The sequence below is a fragment of the Euprymna scolopes genome, chromosome 9 (assembly GCF_053919585.1).
Source record: "Euprymna scolopes isolate OS-2025 chromosome 9, ASM5391958v1, whole genome shotgun sequence".
NCBI lineage: Eukaryota > Metazoa > Mollusca > Cephalopoda > Sepiida > Sepiolidae > Euprymna > Euprymna scolopes.
The window spans coordinates 18495066-18509836 of NC_136490.1; the positions used below are offsets into that span (position 1 = coordinate 18495066).

General features: G+C 31.6%; 1 protein-coding gene across 2 annotated transcripts in view; it reads left to right on the forward strand.

Annotated features, from left to right (window-relative positions):
• Positions 1–14771, forward strand: part of LOC145284445 (DNA replication factor Cdt1-like) — a 51065-nt gene that overhangs the window by 21517 nt on the left and 14777 nt on the right. For both annotated transcript variants that reach the window (XM_080133265.1, XM_080133266.1), the window contains one exon: positions 13021–13214. In XM_080133265.1, the coding sequence (XP_079989391.1) occupies positions 13021–13214 (194 nt within the window). The remainder of the gene's footprint in view (positions 1–13020; positions 13215–14771) is intronic.

Genomic DNA, 14771 nt, shown 5'->3' on the forward strand with positions numbered 1-14771 from the left:
AATGCATATATTTCCAGATAAGCATTTCCTGCCTTGTTTTTGCTTGCACTCTTTATTAACAACTAATTTATATTTTTCTTTTCAGTGCTGACTTTTAATTTCTTTTCATGAAACATCCTTGTTTTTTTTTTTTTTTTTTTTTTTTTCTTGTTTTTTTGTTTCTTTTTTAATTTATTTTATTTGCACCTCCCCTCCCCATGCATATTACTACTGAATTGTGATTGGCTACTGTGAAAGAGTGCAACGTGGGAGGGGAGGTGGGCTGCAAGATATTTATACAAATTAATTTTTGCATGTTGATATGGTTGGAGGAACAGAAAATTTCCAAGCCTATCTATCCAAGGAAAGAAGCTACTAGGGTAGAAAATCTTACAGCATCTAAGAACCTCTTCAGTGGAAGGGAGTGGTTTTTGTCTAATTTTGCGGGGTGGGAGTAGATACCCATGCAGAAAAATCATTGGGGCATCCTCGTAGAAATACTTGTAAAGCAATTACAGAGATAAAACACTGCAGTGATATGGCTGGAGCTTGGTGAATGTTGCACAACCAATTAAGTTAAAAAAAAAAAAGAATTTTATTTTTATTTTATTTATTTTTTTTTGCACCCTGTGGCAATAATACTTTATGTCTGGGTGAATAATGGTTTTATATAGATCTACGATAATGGTTAGTGTGACGGTAATGGTTGGTGTGATGTTTTCCAGTTTGGTAAAAAGAGCCTATGTTTGTGGCAGATTTAGCAACATCTTTGTATTTATTCCATTATTTGACGTGAGAATGTCAGAATTTTTAAAAGTGCAAAGAAAATGTAAATGTTTAGGGTGTTTGAGAATTCCTCTTATATTTAAAAAGAAAAAAATCTGTGTAATGTAGATATCCGTGACGGAAAGAAAATATCGTACACCAAAATTCATGTGAATTGATAAAGTATTTTTATTTTAAAATAAAGAAAATCAACTTTTATGATGAAATTACAAGAGACTGATCTCACGATGCCATCTTGTAAACAGTCTGAAGGAACAAAGGAGATTACTTCAAATCGAGATTAAAAAAGATAACGTACTTAACATGTGGAGTGGAGACATTCAAAAAAACTTCAATTCGCTTAAAAATGACTAGCGGGATCTGTGGAAATTCCACAGCGGACTCTTTCATATGTAATAAATTGATGTTGGCATTCTGTGAATGTTCAGTATAAATGGAGACTCCCTGATATTATTGTAGCTCTTTTGTTAAAATTGCAAAAATAGTTATCTAAGCTAGCAGGTGCTTCCAATGGAGCCCGGTTGTAAAATATGCTTAAATATATTTTAATTTATGCAGATTTTGTATATGTATATTATTATAAAGTTAATTTTCTATTGATTCTTATATATTATAAAGTTGTGATTTCAAAAATATAAAAAATATATCCATATGACTTGGGTGCATTCGCTTGAATTGAAACCAAAACTTATGAAGAAAAAAAATAAATATATATATATATATATATAACTTGAGTTCCTTCAGCTATAACCGAAACCAAAATTTATGAAGATTTCTTGGTAAAATTATTTATTACAAGAAATGGAAGGTCATAACAATTAAATGACAGTCACTCTGAAGAAAAAAGATGTGAGAGTGACACGAAAATAACAATGTCGTATTAATATATAGATTCCCTTTATTTGATCAATTTTTTTTTTTTGTGTAGAATAGTTTCTTTCCATAATGAATACATACATCATACAGATTATATTTTCTTTGTTAATGTAGGAGGAATTCTAGACAATGAAAAATTTTAACTTTTACAAAATCAATTGCTGTATAGTGAGAGATTAGCAGACTTATATTTTCATTTTTCTGCATATGCAAAGCTGGCCATATATCTTGCAAAAGATATCTACTTCATTACATCTAGGAATTAATTAAAAATGAAAAATAACTCAGTGAAATATTGATTCTGTACTAGAAATGGTTTTGATTTATTGTCTATTTTATGGCATATCAACCCTTTTTAGGTTTATTTGATGATGAAACCATTCATTGTGTATGGTTACAAATGTCACCTGCCTTAGAACTAGCCAAATGACTTATGGGTTATAAGCTCTGATTGTTGTCTAGATGGTTGAGTTTGGATCCTAACTTGACTTAGTTGCTTGTTTAACTGCACTAAAGAGCTGTGATACAGCGAACAATCTCTGGATGACGTGTGTATGTGTGCGCGTGTGTCCATGTTTGTCCATAAATAACTGTTATGGGTAGTTTAGTAATGAAAGGTTCACTTAACTATATGTAAATAAAAAATAAAGTAATTATGAGATGTAAGCGTAAGAGCAAATTTATTATATTTAACTAAACTATGTATAATTTTTACTTAATTATATTTGAAGTCTATTCTATCAACCATGCTTGCCAATCGCTTGTTTTCAATGCGTGTCTCATTTCATGAATTTACATCTCTTTTCTGCGATGCTTACATTAACTTTTAACAATTACTTTGATTTTCAAGGAATTTTTCTATTTCAGTCTTTTTGTTGCATATTAAACTTTTCTTGGTGAAAATTATCTTGATTACTATTTAATTTTTTTTTTTTTTTACCACATAAAAAACAGTTCATAAAAGTAGGTTCATTTTTAGTTTACTAGTTTTTTTTTTTTTTGTTTTTTTTTTGTTTTTTTTTACTTACAAGTCGCCACTTATCAAGGCCCAAAGGCCACTCACAGATAAGGGTTAATGAATGTAAGATATTAAAAAGAAATGTAATCCCATCCAATTGATACCTTGTGTCACATCTTCCTGCAGTTGGAAAGGAAGTAAATGACTTTAAAAAAATAAATATATAATATAATAAAATAATCACAGAAAATATGAAAAATTAATTAAAAAAAAAAATGTATACATGATATTACAGTAAGTAAAGCAGTTCAAATAAACTTAAAATTAGCAATAGTTAGGAAATTAAAAACCAAAGAAGCATTAATATTACTAAAGAATCACAAAACCGATTTTGTATGTAAATTTTTTTTTTTAATTTTGGATTCATGATTTCCAAATTATTTGGACTACTGTTCTCATCTTGAGTATTATTTTAACAATGTTTTGGCTGATATAACTTTTGATCTTTTAGGTGTATCTTGTTGAATCTGCATGGAATATCAAATGAAACTATTTATTCCAGGAACCCATAACTTAACAAATAAAGTACTAGGTAAAATTCAGTTCTTAATGAAACTCTTTTGAAGCTGAAAGTTTGATATTCAATGTTGGTGATACTAAGAATACCCCACCCCTTGATTAAATAAAATGTTCAATTGGAAATTCTATCTGGATTTTTGGAGTTGGCAAAGATTCCAAAGTTCAAGATAAACTTGGAGGTTACATAAGCCAAAACATTACCATAACACTCAAGATGAGAACGGTAGTCAAAATAATACAAAAGCTGTTTTAACAGTAACCCAGCTAGACTCTAAATAGGAAGAATAAGCCAAATTATTCTCTCAAATAGATTTTCACTGCTGAAACAATCACTTGGTTCAATTTATCTTACAATTTTACAAACTTTTGTCATTTCTCTGAAGACTTCTTTAATCTTGCCCTAGAATTCAACTATGTACACCAAATCTAATGTATACGGTATAATCAAGTTGACACACAAATTCTTGTTAAATCACCTAAGTTAAGCAATGTTTAGCCTAGTCAATACCAGATGAGTGACCATTTGGGAATACCAGGTGCTGTATGTAGCAGGACATCTACACCTCTCTGCAATAAATGCAAAAAGCTTACATTGTCATCTCCTGACTAGGATATACATGCAATTGGAGACTGTTTGTGAATTAGATATTCCCATGAAATTCCCTCAAGGAAAAACCAGTTCAACCTGCTTAGGGTGAATGCTGCTAGTATACATACCTAATGAAATCCACATTACAAGAGTTGAACATCTGTAATCAATGAGTAGACGATCTTCAGGTGTGTGTATTTGAATTTTAAGGTTTCAAACAGAACTATTTTATCGCTTTGTTTATATTGTTCTCTTTCTGCATCAGCCATGACCAAGTTGACGTGTTATCTTTAGTTATTGTCGTCTGTAGTAAGGCTTGAACTCTAAATCTCCAGAAAGACTATTGCTTTATATTAGCATTTGTAATTGTTCGGTCATATGTCCACATGGATGAGATGAGTCAGTTAGAAATTTTTTTATTTTTTTTTACATAGGCATCACCACTTATCAAGGCCACGAGGCCACTCAAGGATAAGGGTTAATTCAGTAAATTTGTTAACTTATATGGAACGCTTCATCAAAAACTTGTTTACATTAGACTTGAAGACAACCATATTGTAGTCAGCTGGAAAGCAGACAAACGGAAGACAATTCCATAAACGTTCTCATGTTCTGATGTTTCAGTCCTATGTTCAGCAAGGTAGATCTGAAGAATATCAGAGTTCATATCAAGCAAAACGTTGTAAATATAATCTGGATAAGAGTACTATTCAGGATAATACAAACTAATGAAATTGTTTTAAAATCCTTGAAAGCAGATGACATTAAAGTTGTGTATATATGACAGATTTTTGGTGTAACCTCAAATGTTTTTTTTATAGATAAAATCTTTTTCATCTCAAATCATGAAAAATCGATACTTACTTGAAATAAGATTTCTGAAAATATAAATACATCTAAATCACTTTTATTTTGTCCCATGACTTTTGCGCTGTCCTCAGAATGACTTTTCAGTTTCCATGAAACCAACTTGGGATTTTTATCCTGGACCCCAAAATCAACAGATTAGACCATTCTTGTAATGTAATGGTCCCTTTTGATTTTGAGGTGGGAGTTTAGTTCTATACAGTTATAGGAGGTTCTCCCTCCCAGGATTTGCCTTCTGTCTTTGAGAATGAGTTAGTTTATTGCTAATTGCCTGAGGCGCCCTTATCGGAGAATAGCGATGGGGCTTCCGAGGCACTTTTTGCAGGTCAGAGTGCCCCTCCTCGGGGGTGCTTACTTCTCAATCGTATTTTCTGACCCTGGTGTCTAAGTTCTTGCAATGAAAGATAAATAAACAAGTTTAAATCCTGACGAATTCTATTTAAAATTGGCAAGCTTATATGATTAAACCATTGAGTTTTGGAACAGTTGATATCAAATTTTCATATTGCTATGCTGTTTTGAAATATAAATATCAAAATCAACCCACATTTTTATTTCTTCATTTCTGAAGCAAAATTCCCTTGATAATATGCATTCTTTATGAAAATGACCTTTAAATTATAACTGGCATAATACTTGAAAAAAATCACTGGATTATTTGTAAACAGTTTTAAAGATTTTTATTCCATTTGACTAATTATTTTTTATTTTTAATGATGGTTCACCACTTAAGACCAAAAGCAACCTGAGGGTAAGAGTCAGTGAAATTTTCAGTTAAATAATGAAAGAGTATTTTCAAAGGATTTGCAGATGAGATTAAGCATTAAAGTTTTTTTTTTGTTTTGTTTTTTTTTTGTTTGTTTTTTTAATGAATAATCTATATATTAATAGGATAGCGTGTTATTTATTTTGTGTGTCACACTTCCATCCGAGTGACTGTCGTTTAATTGTTATGGATTTTCATTTCTTGTAATAATTTTACCAAGAATTCTTCATAAGTTTTGATTTAAGTTTCCATAGCTGATGGCACTTAAGTCTTTTAAATAATTTTATCAAGAATTCTTCCAAAGTTTTGGTTTTGGGTTCGATTATAGCTGAAGGAACTTCAGTTATATATATATATATATATATATATATATATAATGTATATTATTTATTTATTTTTTTTTTTTTTCACAAGTTTCGTTTTGTTTTGTTTTTAAATGGCAACTTTATAATATATAAAAATCGATAGAACATTGACGCTATAATAATATACATGAAATCTGCAAGAATTAAAATATATAAGCATACTTTACGACCGAGCTACGCCAGGTGTCCCTGCTAGCTTCGATAAATACATTTGCAGTTTTAACAAGAGCTACAATAATATCAGAACATCTCCATTTACGCTGAACATGTACAGAATGCCAACATCAATATATTACATATGAGTTCCCTGTGGAATTTCCACAGGTCCCGTTAGTAATTATAAATTTAATTAAGCATTTTTTTTTTTTATTGACACGTTTATTTTTAATCTTACAATAAAATTTAAAAAGAAAAAAAAAACATTGCAAAGTCTCTGAATTTTCCGATTTTAACTATATTCAAAACGTCATCATTATTCCTTTTTTTGTGTGTGTACCATTTTTATCTTTGCTTGTTCACTTTTTAAAAATAGCTGGCATAAATTGTTTGTCGTAGTTTGACATCTTTCAGGGAAAGGTCAACACTGTTTAGGTTTGGGGTTAAATAAACATGACTAGCATTTTGACTTGAATTTTATTTGTTGTGACTTGTAAATCTATATATCCCGAGTTTTAATGTCTGATTGGGGGGGGGGGGATGCTGTTATAAAAATGTGCATATCTTTGCTTATCACTTACATTTTGAGCTCTCTAGTAAGTGAAATTATGATTTTTTTTTTTACTTAATTCTCTAATTGATGAAAACAATTTAAGAGCTATATTCTCACACTCAACAAGGATGTAGGGATAAAATTGATCTGCTGATCGAGTTTTAAAATTCGCTATATAGCGCTCAACATATCTAGCCATACTGAGTTGTGATATGGAGAAACAACTATTTACAGTCAATTTCTTTATCATTTCTTTGTCATCAAAAGTTTTCTTCCTTTCTTGCTTCCTGGTCATCTCATAGAAAACTCATCCAACCAAACAAATCTATGGCGAATTTGCATCATCTATTGCCAAAGTGTTCAGTTTGCAGGTCATTGTTCTAGAGCAGTAAATGAAATCCCTTTCCTACTTCTGTGGAACCCTGCTGCCTACTTTAGAAATAGAATGCTCACATACCCGGATGTCCTTGCAAGAGATGCCCATATTGAGAGATTGGACCTGAAAGCAGTTATGCAGGACCGGGATATTTCACATGAGCATGTGAACTCATGATCTTAACTACAGTTAAATGATGATGAATACTCTATGGTTATAGTCTTTGGTGTGGTTTCAAGTGAGGACCACATCATGCCACCTCACATCTTTGAAGTTGGCTTGAAAGTCAACACCAAAGTGTACCTGGATGTCATGAAGAGTGTGGTGATCCCCTGGTGCAATCAGATGGCCGCTGGTAGATCCTGGGTTTGGCAGCAGGACTTGGCGCCAGCCCACAAGTCCAAAGAGATCCAGGCTTGACTTCAGAAGGAGTACTATAACATTGTACTCTTTTCTTACTGGCCCCTTTCCTCCCCTGACCTGAACTCGCTGGACTACTTCATTTGGTCATATGTCGAAAACATCACCAACATGACCTTCCACAACATCAAAGCCAGCCTGATTGCTGAGTATTCGCCTAGCTCCCGCCAGTGTTCGTGAAAAAGACATGCTCCCAGTTCTGAACTCTTATCGAGACTGTGATTGAGGCTTAAGGCAACTACATTGAATAGATGTCAGCTCTATTACATAATCAAGTTACCTGAATTGATTTTTTTTCAGTAAAAGTTTTAAAATAAACCTGTAGTATTTTCTTTAGGGCGACAATTTTATCATTCCACCCCATACTTTCTTCCCTGATTTCTGGCATAAATAACTGATTTTTTGTTTTCTTTGCATGAGGTGCAACTTGTGATATCAACCACTCCAATTTATTTAACGTTCGAGAAGGAACGAAGATTAAATATGAAAAGTGAAATAACTTGTTTAATTTGCAGATTGAAGAGATGGGGGGGGGGGGTCACTCACATGTATAAATGTGAAGGAATTGGCTGTAGAAATATGACTCCAAAAAATTAAAACATAATAAACGATTCCAACTCCTACAAAACAATTTCTGACTAAACTCGATTGAAGAGGAGATTTGACTTCCAGAAAAATGCAATTCTGTCTCCTCTCTGTACATGTGACATGACAGTTGCATTCATACATCTTTTTCATGCATCATGACTAGAGCTAGGACAACAGTATATTCTTTTCATTGTTTTGACTCTCGAGTGTGTATCCATGTATATCTTTATATGCTTTTATAGTGATATGCTTCTCAGTTGATTGACTGTGTCGGATATATACTCGAGTCAAAACAATAAGAATATTCTGTTGTCATAGACATAAAAATAATTTACCATGTAAAATTTTTTTACTTTTATGAAGCCAATTCAATTTCAAGATCTATCATAATATAAAAGTCACTGTGTGTGTGTGTGCGCACGCACGAGTTCCTTCCTTATTTTTCGAAACGGCTGAGCCTATTTTGCAAATTTCACACAAAAGTAATTTATATTTCTGGCAGTGTTCTTGGATATGTTTTATACAGAAATTCATCTGATAAGTATCGAAAATTGAAAACATCAGATCCTAAAAATAGTCTTTTTTATAGATAAAAAATTTTTACGGGGAAATCTCAACAAATGATTTCTTAGAAAAAAGCAGCTTTGTTGACATCTGGAAACATAGCTCGGTGGTAGAGCATTCGACTCCAGATCAAATATGTTAAAGCCCGGGTGTACCTTACCATTTTATTTTTTTCTATTTATGAACTCAATTTATGATAAGAGGTGCCATTTAAAATCACAAATCATTTTGTTTGCATATTTTAAAACTAAACATTAATCAGAAGTGACTTTTCCAGGGCATTCATCGTCAAACCCAAATATCAGCTGGTGTGATATTGTGAACAATCACAGATGGAATTTGAACGACATAATCATTATTATTTTTTAATTATTCTTGCAAATTAGTCCACCGGGCAAATTATTCCTCATAATATATAATATTCAGTTAAGGATTGATTTGACATAAATACGTACGCAATCTGCATAAATTAAAATATCGAATTACAGCATATTGTACAACAGGGCAACGCCAGGTGTCCATCTAGTTGTAAATATACAGGTCCAAAAAGATCAATTATTGGTTAAACTTTTTCTTTTCTGTAAAACAATTAACATTTTTGAAATAAATATGTATAGGGTTTTTTTTGTGGGTAACTGTAAATTAAATCGCAGAAAAATATTTGCTTTTTAGAATTACACTGGATTAAAAAAAAAAAAAAATGCAGAAAAATCCTTATGTATGTACTCGTCATGAACAAAAAATATAATATTCCAAAAATCACATGAATTAATCAAATTTTTTTCATTAAGAAAATTTTACAATTTTTAGCAATTAAAGTTTTAATTTATTTGAAAACAGTCTCTGTAGTCAAATTGAATTGTCGCCTTTGAATTTTGGCAAATGATTTTGCTTTCTTATAAAATTTGATGTTCTTAATTTAAAAAAAAAATAAAAATACTTCATCAATTTATGTAATTTTTGGAATATGACATTTCGTTCCATGATGAGTACATGCATCATAAAGATTTTTCTGTTTGTTTTTTTTTAACCAAGTGTAATTCTAAATCACCAAATATTTTTATTTTACAAATTTTCAAAAACTCTACACATCCAATTAGCCTGTATATCAACCACAACGCATCAAATTGTGTCTTTAAATGGTCTATTGTGTCTGGTTTCTCAGCATAGACATTGTACATCAACCCGAAGAAAATAATCTTATTGGCTTAAATTGTATGACCGAGGTGGTCAATTGATGAGTCCATTTTGTGAAATTATTCGTTCATCAAATCTTTCTCTGTAAATTGATTGTATCCATTGCAATCAGTCTCTTCATGATAAACTGCCAAACCAAGGTGATAAACTGGTAGTTGGCAATTAAAGAAAACATAAGCGATTTAATAATTTCATTCAATTAAATCTCCTGTTTCTATAACGTCTTCTTTGCAAGACGTAAACTTTTGGCATGTGTGTATAGGATGGTCCTTGGTGATGTTGTCCATTACTCTGTCTATGGATGCTTTCAGAGAATCTTTGGTGCTCTGAGGATGTCTATTAACATCTCTCAACAATTCACCACACATAATAATCTAACGGATTAAGATCTAGAGAGCTTGGAGGTCACAAGTTAGGGGTAATGTGATCATGAAAAGTTCCGCTAATCATTCTTGAGTGGTTTGAGCCTTATGTGATGGTGCAGAGTTGTCTTGAAGAAGGTAGGGGTCTTCCATTTCTTACTCCATCGATCCATGGCTTAACAGTACCCAGCAGAATTGACTCTTAGTCCTTGAAAGAAATGTGGTGGCATTACGTCTATCATTGCTAACAATCCCAAAACCATAACAGTTGCAGGGAATTTTGTGTACATGGCTCTTGGAACTTTGTAGGGGTCAACACATAGCCATCTGTCATTCTTTTTGGTCCTAGTAATTTTCTTTTCATCTGAAAATAAAAACAAAGAATGTCTTGTTCAGCAGGATGTTTCAATTTGTTTAAACATCTCTTGGATCTAACTCAATGATTTTCTTTGGTCTTAAACATAAAATGACCTCTCTTTATCACATATGACTTGTATTGAAGATTCTCATGGACAGTCCATCAAATTGTGGTTTCAGAGACCTAGATCTTTTGCAGTTGACCGTATTCACTTCTGGGGGCTTTAATCAATGATATTCTGAATAAACTCGTGTGTTCTAATGCTGTCAGATTTGCCGGTGCTTTTTACATTTAGCAACGGGAAATTTGGCCATCATTATCTTCTCTTTGCAAACTTTAAAAACAAAAGATCAGGCGACTTTAAGAAATTGTGCAATTTACAAATGTGTTCTGCCATTATTCAACTATTACAGTATGTCTTTTCATTTCCTGTGTTTGATATCGCCCATGATTGGTGGCCTGTAAAAAAAAATAAATAAAAATTTAAAAAAAAGAACGTAAAAGTTGATATTAAGTAAAGAATTGGTAAAATAATTGATGTTTTCAAACACCAAATGCACTCCGTATATAATCAAAGGCTTAGGCTTCAGAATGGGATAAAATTGCATTGGAAATTTGTGGCATTATTTTCCATTTTAAAACAATATATTCTCAATCTTTTTCTAATATGTAAATATATGTATGCATATATGTATTTACTATTCTCTCGTAGCATTTGATTCGATGTTTTGTTTCACTTTTCAAATTTCATGTATGTGCTTACTATATATATATGTATGCATATTCCAACGAAGGATAAATTTTTTTTTAGTTTTAAAGAAACTTCCAAGATATAAATCCTGATTCAGCCACTCTTTGTCGTAGATGACAAAACATGTGTCAGTGGATAATTATATTTTAAAAGCGATATATATATCCCGCTCCCCATCTGGTGTTACCAATTTGTCAATGAGGAAATTTATTCTCAACTCGCATTTAGGTAAAAATGCACTCTCGTATAAATAATTGAATTCGTTCAAAACGTGTAACAAAAACAAATAAAATAATATCTACATAAATCGCGATATATCCTTCGTGCAAGGTGGTCCAGTGGTAAAAGATTAGGCTTCTTACCATGGGGTCCCACTTTCTAATCTCACTAGATTCAGCCACTCTGATGTAGACGACGAAACACGTCAGTGGATAATTATATTTCATAAACAAATACATTTTAAATATATTTATAGCCTATTATCTAATCATGGTATTTCATATTGTATTTTATTACTTTATTAGTTTGTAATTTCTTGCTATTTTATTTAGTTATTTTCTTTAGACAAATTATTTATATTTCTTTATATTTTTTCACAAAGTATTAAACTTTTTTTCCGTTTTATTTTATAAATCCAAATCTAACTTGGAATTTGATTTGATGATGGATTATAGTAATATTGAATTCTTTTTTGGATTAATGATTGATTTTTAATACAAATATAATTTCAAAGGTAGGTAACTCTTGCTTTCTTCGCATGGTGATGGCCCTTTGTACTTAATTTTATAGTTGAGAATTACTAATGTTTTCAGTATCAAAAACCTTATAACATTTACTGACCCTGTAATTGTTTTTTTGTACATGTTATATATATATATATATATATATATTTAATTTTTTTTTTTTTTTTTTTTTTTTTTTTCACGAAAGAAATATGTAATTCAATTTTAAAATTTAATTTAGAGGTTGTAATTTGTCTGAATATTTTAAACCGACCTTGCTAACGTCAGATTGTATAGAGCTATTAAAATGAAATTCAAAAACAAAAAAATGAGACTTTAAAGCCACTAAATTTGGAGAATTAAAGTAGACATTTTAGCATAAAAATTAGTTAAAATCCTGGAGCAATTTACATGAAATCCAGTTATATATTTTCCATTTGTATTTAGAGCAATATTGATGAAACTTATGATACTTCTGTAAAGATGTCTGTACTTTACTTATTATTTTTATCTTCATCTTTTTTAGTTGTCGAGGATAATAGTCCACAATAAATTAATAAATAATACTCATTTCAATAATGAATTCCAATTAACTAAAATAATACATATGTCTGTAGTTGGTGATCTTATATTTCTCTGATGGGGTTATTGCTGAAGAACCTAATATAGATTTGGACAAGTGAAACTGAACAAGTGGCTGTTAATGTGCTGGGTATAAAAAGGGATGTTGGTTAACAAATCCAGAAGGAATGAAGAGATAAACAGTCTCAAAATAAGTGAAAAAGATTAATCAAGGACATTAAGAAAATACTTGTCATTGTCGGTTGTTGTTTAAGTATTATTTGACTGAACTAGTTTGAGACTTTGCAAATGGTTTGAAGTATTGAGTCAAGAAGAAAATTAACTGAATGACATCACACATGATAGAATCAGCTGTGCTGAGCTCAAATCCAACCAAATCTGTTGTAGTAATTAATGTACTAATACTTTTAGATAATATATGAACTCTATTCCTTATAATTTTGAGAAAAATAGTAACTAGGAAGGTAGGGGTTAAATAATTCAAAAAAGGGTTGATATGGCTGAAAAAATAAAAGAAAAAAACTATTTCTTGTAAAGGTTGTAGTATATTTGATTAGTGGGATGGAGTAATTTTTTTATCCTTCGTATTCGTCCATAAATGAAATGTTTTCTTTATTTGCAACTAGATTGATCCAAACGTCATCAAAGCCCGTTTATCGAAATGTGGGAAGCTGGAAGAACTTAAGCAGCATCTGATGAGGATGAAAGAATTGAAAAACGAGCATAATCAAAGAACCAAGATTGCTAAAAGTCCTGTGAAAAGTCCAGTTAAGGAGACTAAAGCTGAAGCAACCAATGAAACCCCGTCCTCACCTAACAAGTAAAATCTTTATTTTATTACTGTGTGTGTGTGTCTCTCTCTCTCTTTCTCTCTCTCTCTCTCTCTCTCTCTCTCCTTCCTCTCCTCCCAGCTAGAGAACCTGAAAATAAAATAAATGTTTATTGAACGAGAAGCATTAAATTAAATCTATTTTAACATTGAAAAATGACTATGCACACTTTTCATCAATCATAGGTAAAATAGCAACTTGTGTGCAGTAAATTGTTTACAATATTAAGTTTTTGTATTAGATACTCCCACATTGATTGATATGCCACAAAACAGATAAACCAACCATCTTTATTGAATATCTGTATTACGTGCTCAATATTTTTTTTGCTGCTTTGTAAAATACTGAGAAAAAAAATTTTTTAATTCCATTTTCACCCAAAACAAGGCATAGTGCCACTTTGATGTAGAGGGCTACTATCAGGGGCATAAGTTGCAGGGATACTATGTAGGGAGTTGAGCAGCAAGACATCTGTTTACATTACACTTGAACTTTTGCATCAGTACAGTTGGGGAAGCATGAACCAAGAAGAGAATTCCAAATAGCAGTTCTGAGGGAGAAACTTTTAGAGTAGAAGGCTTTTTTATATCTAGCATCACTAATGTGTAAGGGTGGGACTTTGCTGCTTGTCGGGTTTGCCAGAGGTATTTACGTTGAGGCACAAGGTTTTGTAGTTCAGTCGGAGCATCCACCATTAAAATACTTGTAAAACAGGCAGAGGGATGCAACATTTTATAATGAATCAAGTTTGCGACTGCAACAAAATTTAATGGTGACAATTTTCACTGTCACGATAGCCTTACTCTTTTTGATACTATACATTTGCTCTGTGTACATGCTTATTTCATTTTCAAAAATGTAGGACTTGATTTTTTTTTTCTTCAACTACTCAATTACACACCATTGTCAGTATTTGTAATGACTATCATCTCTGACCATCGTAGTCAATTTTTTGGATCCTGAGATCACACAATGTGGTTCATCAATTCCTTACTTGTCGATCTGATAGTACTGCTAGGTCACCGTCCACATCTTCAACTCCTCACCAGTACATTTGCATCGACTAGGTAGTACCAAAGTCTAATCCTTTATCATTGTAGTAGGGCGGCCACCCAAGACAGATTGGTTTGGGCACCCAATGCTATTAAATTTGCAAATCAACTAAAAGAGGCTTAGGCAAGAATCTGGGAGATGTCTCTTCGCAACCTGCAACTTCGGCTTCTGTTTTTACATCAGGAGATCTGTGACCAACAGAACATTTGTAAGGATAGTTATTGGGATTTTTCACTTGATAAAATCTCAAAGAACTTTCTCCATAAATATGATTGAAAGTATGAAATCAATTCATAAATATTAAAACAAAAATATTTTCGAAATTATGAAAATTTATCAAAAATCAGATTATTTTTTTTAATCATAATAAAAAAAATATTTTTATTTTCATCAATTTTGTGGTATTTCATGTTAAACCCGATGTTGCCCAGAACTGAATGAGTATCAACAAATGTTCCACACTTTTAATACTTTTAATGTCATCAAAATTGGTG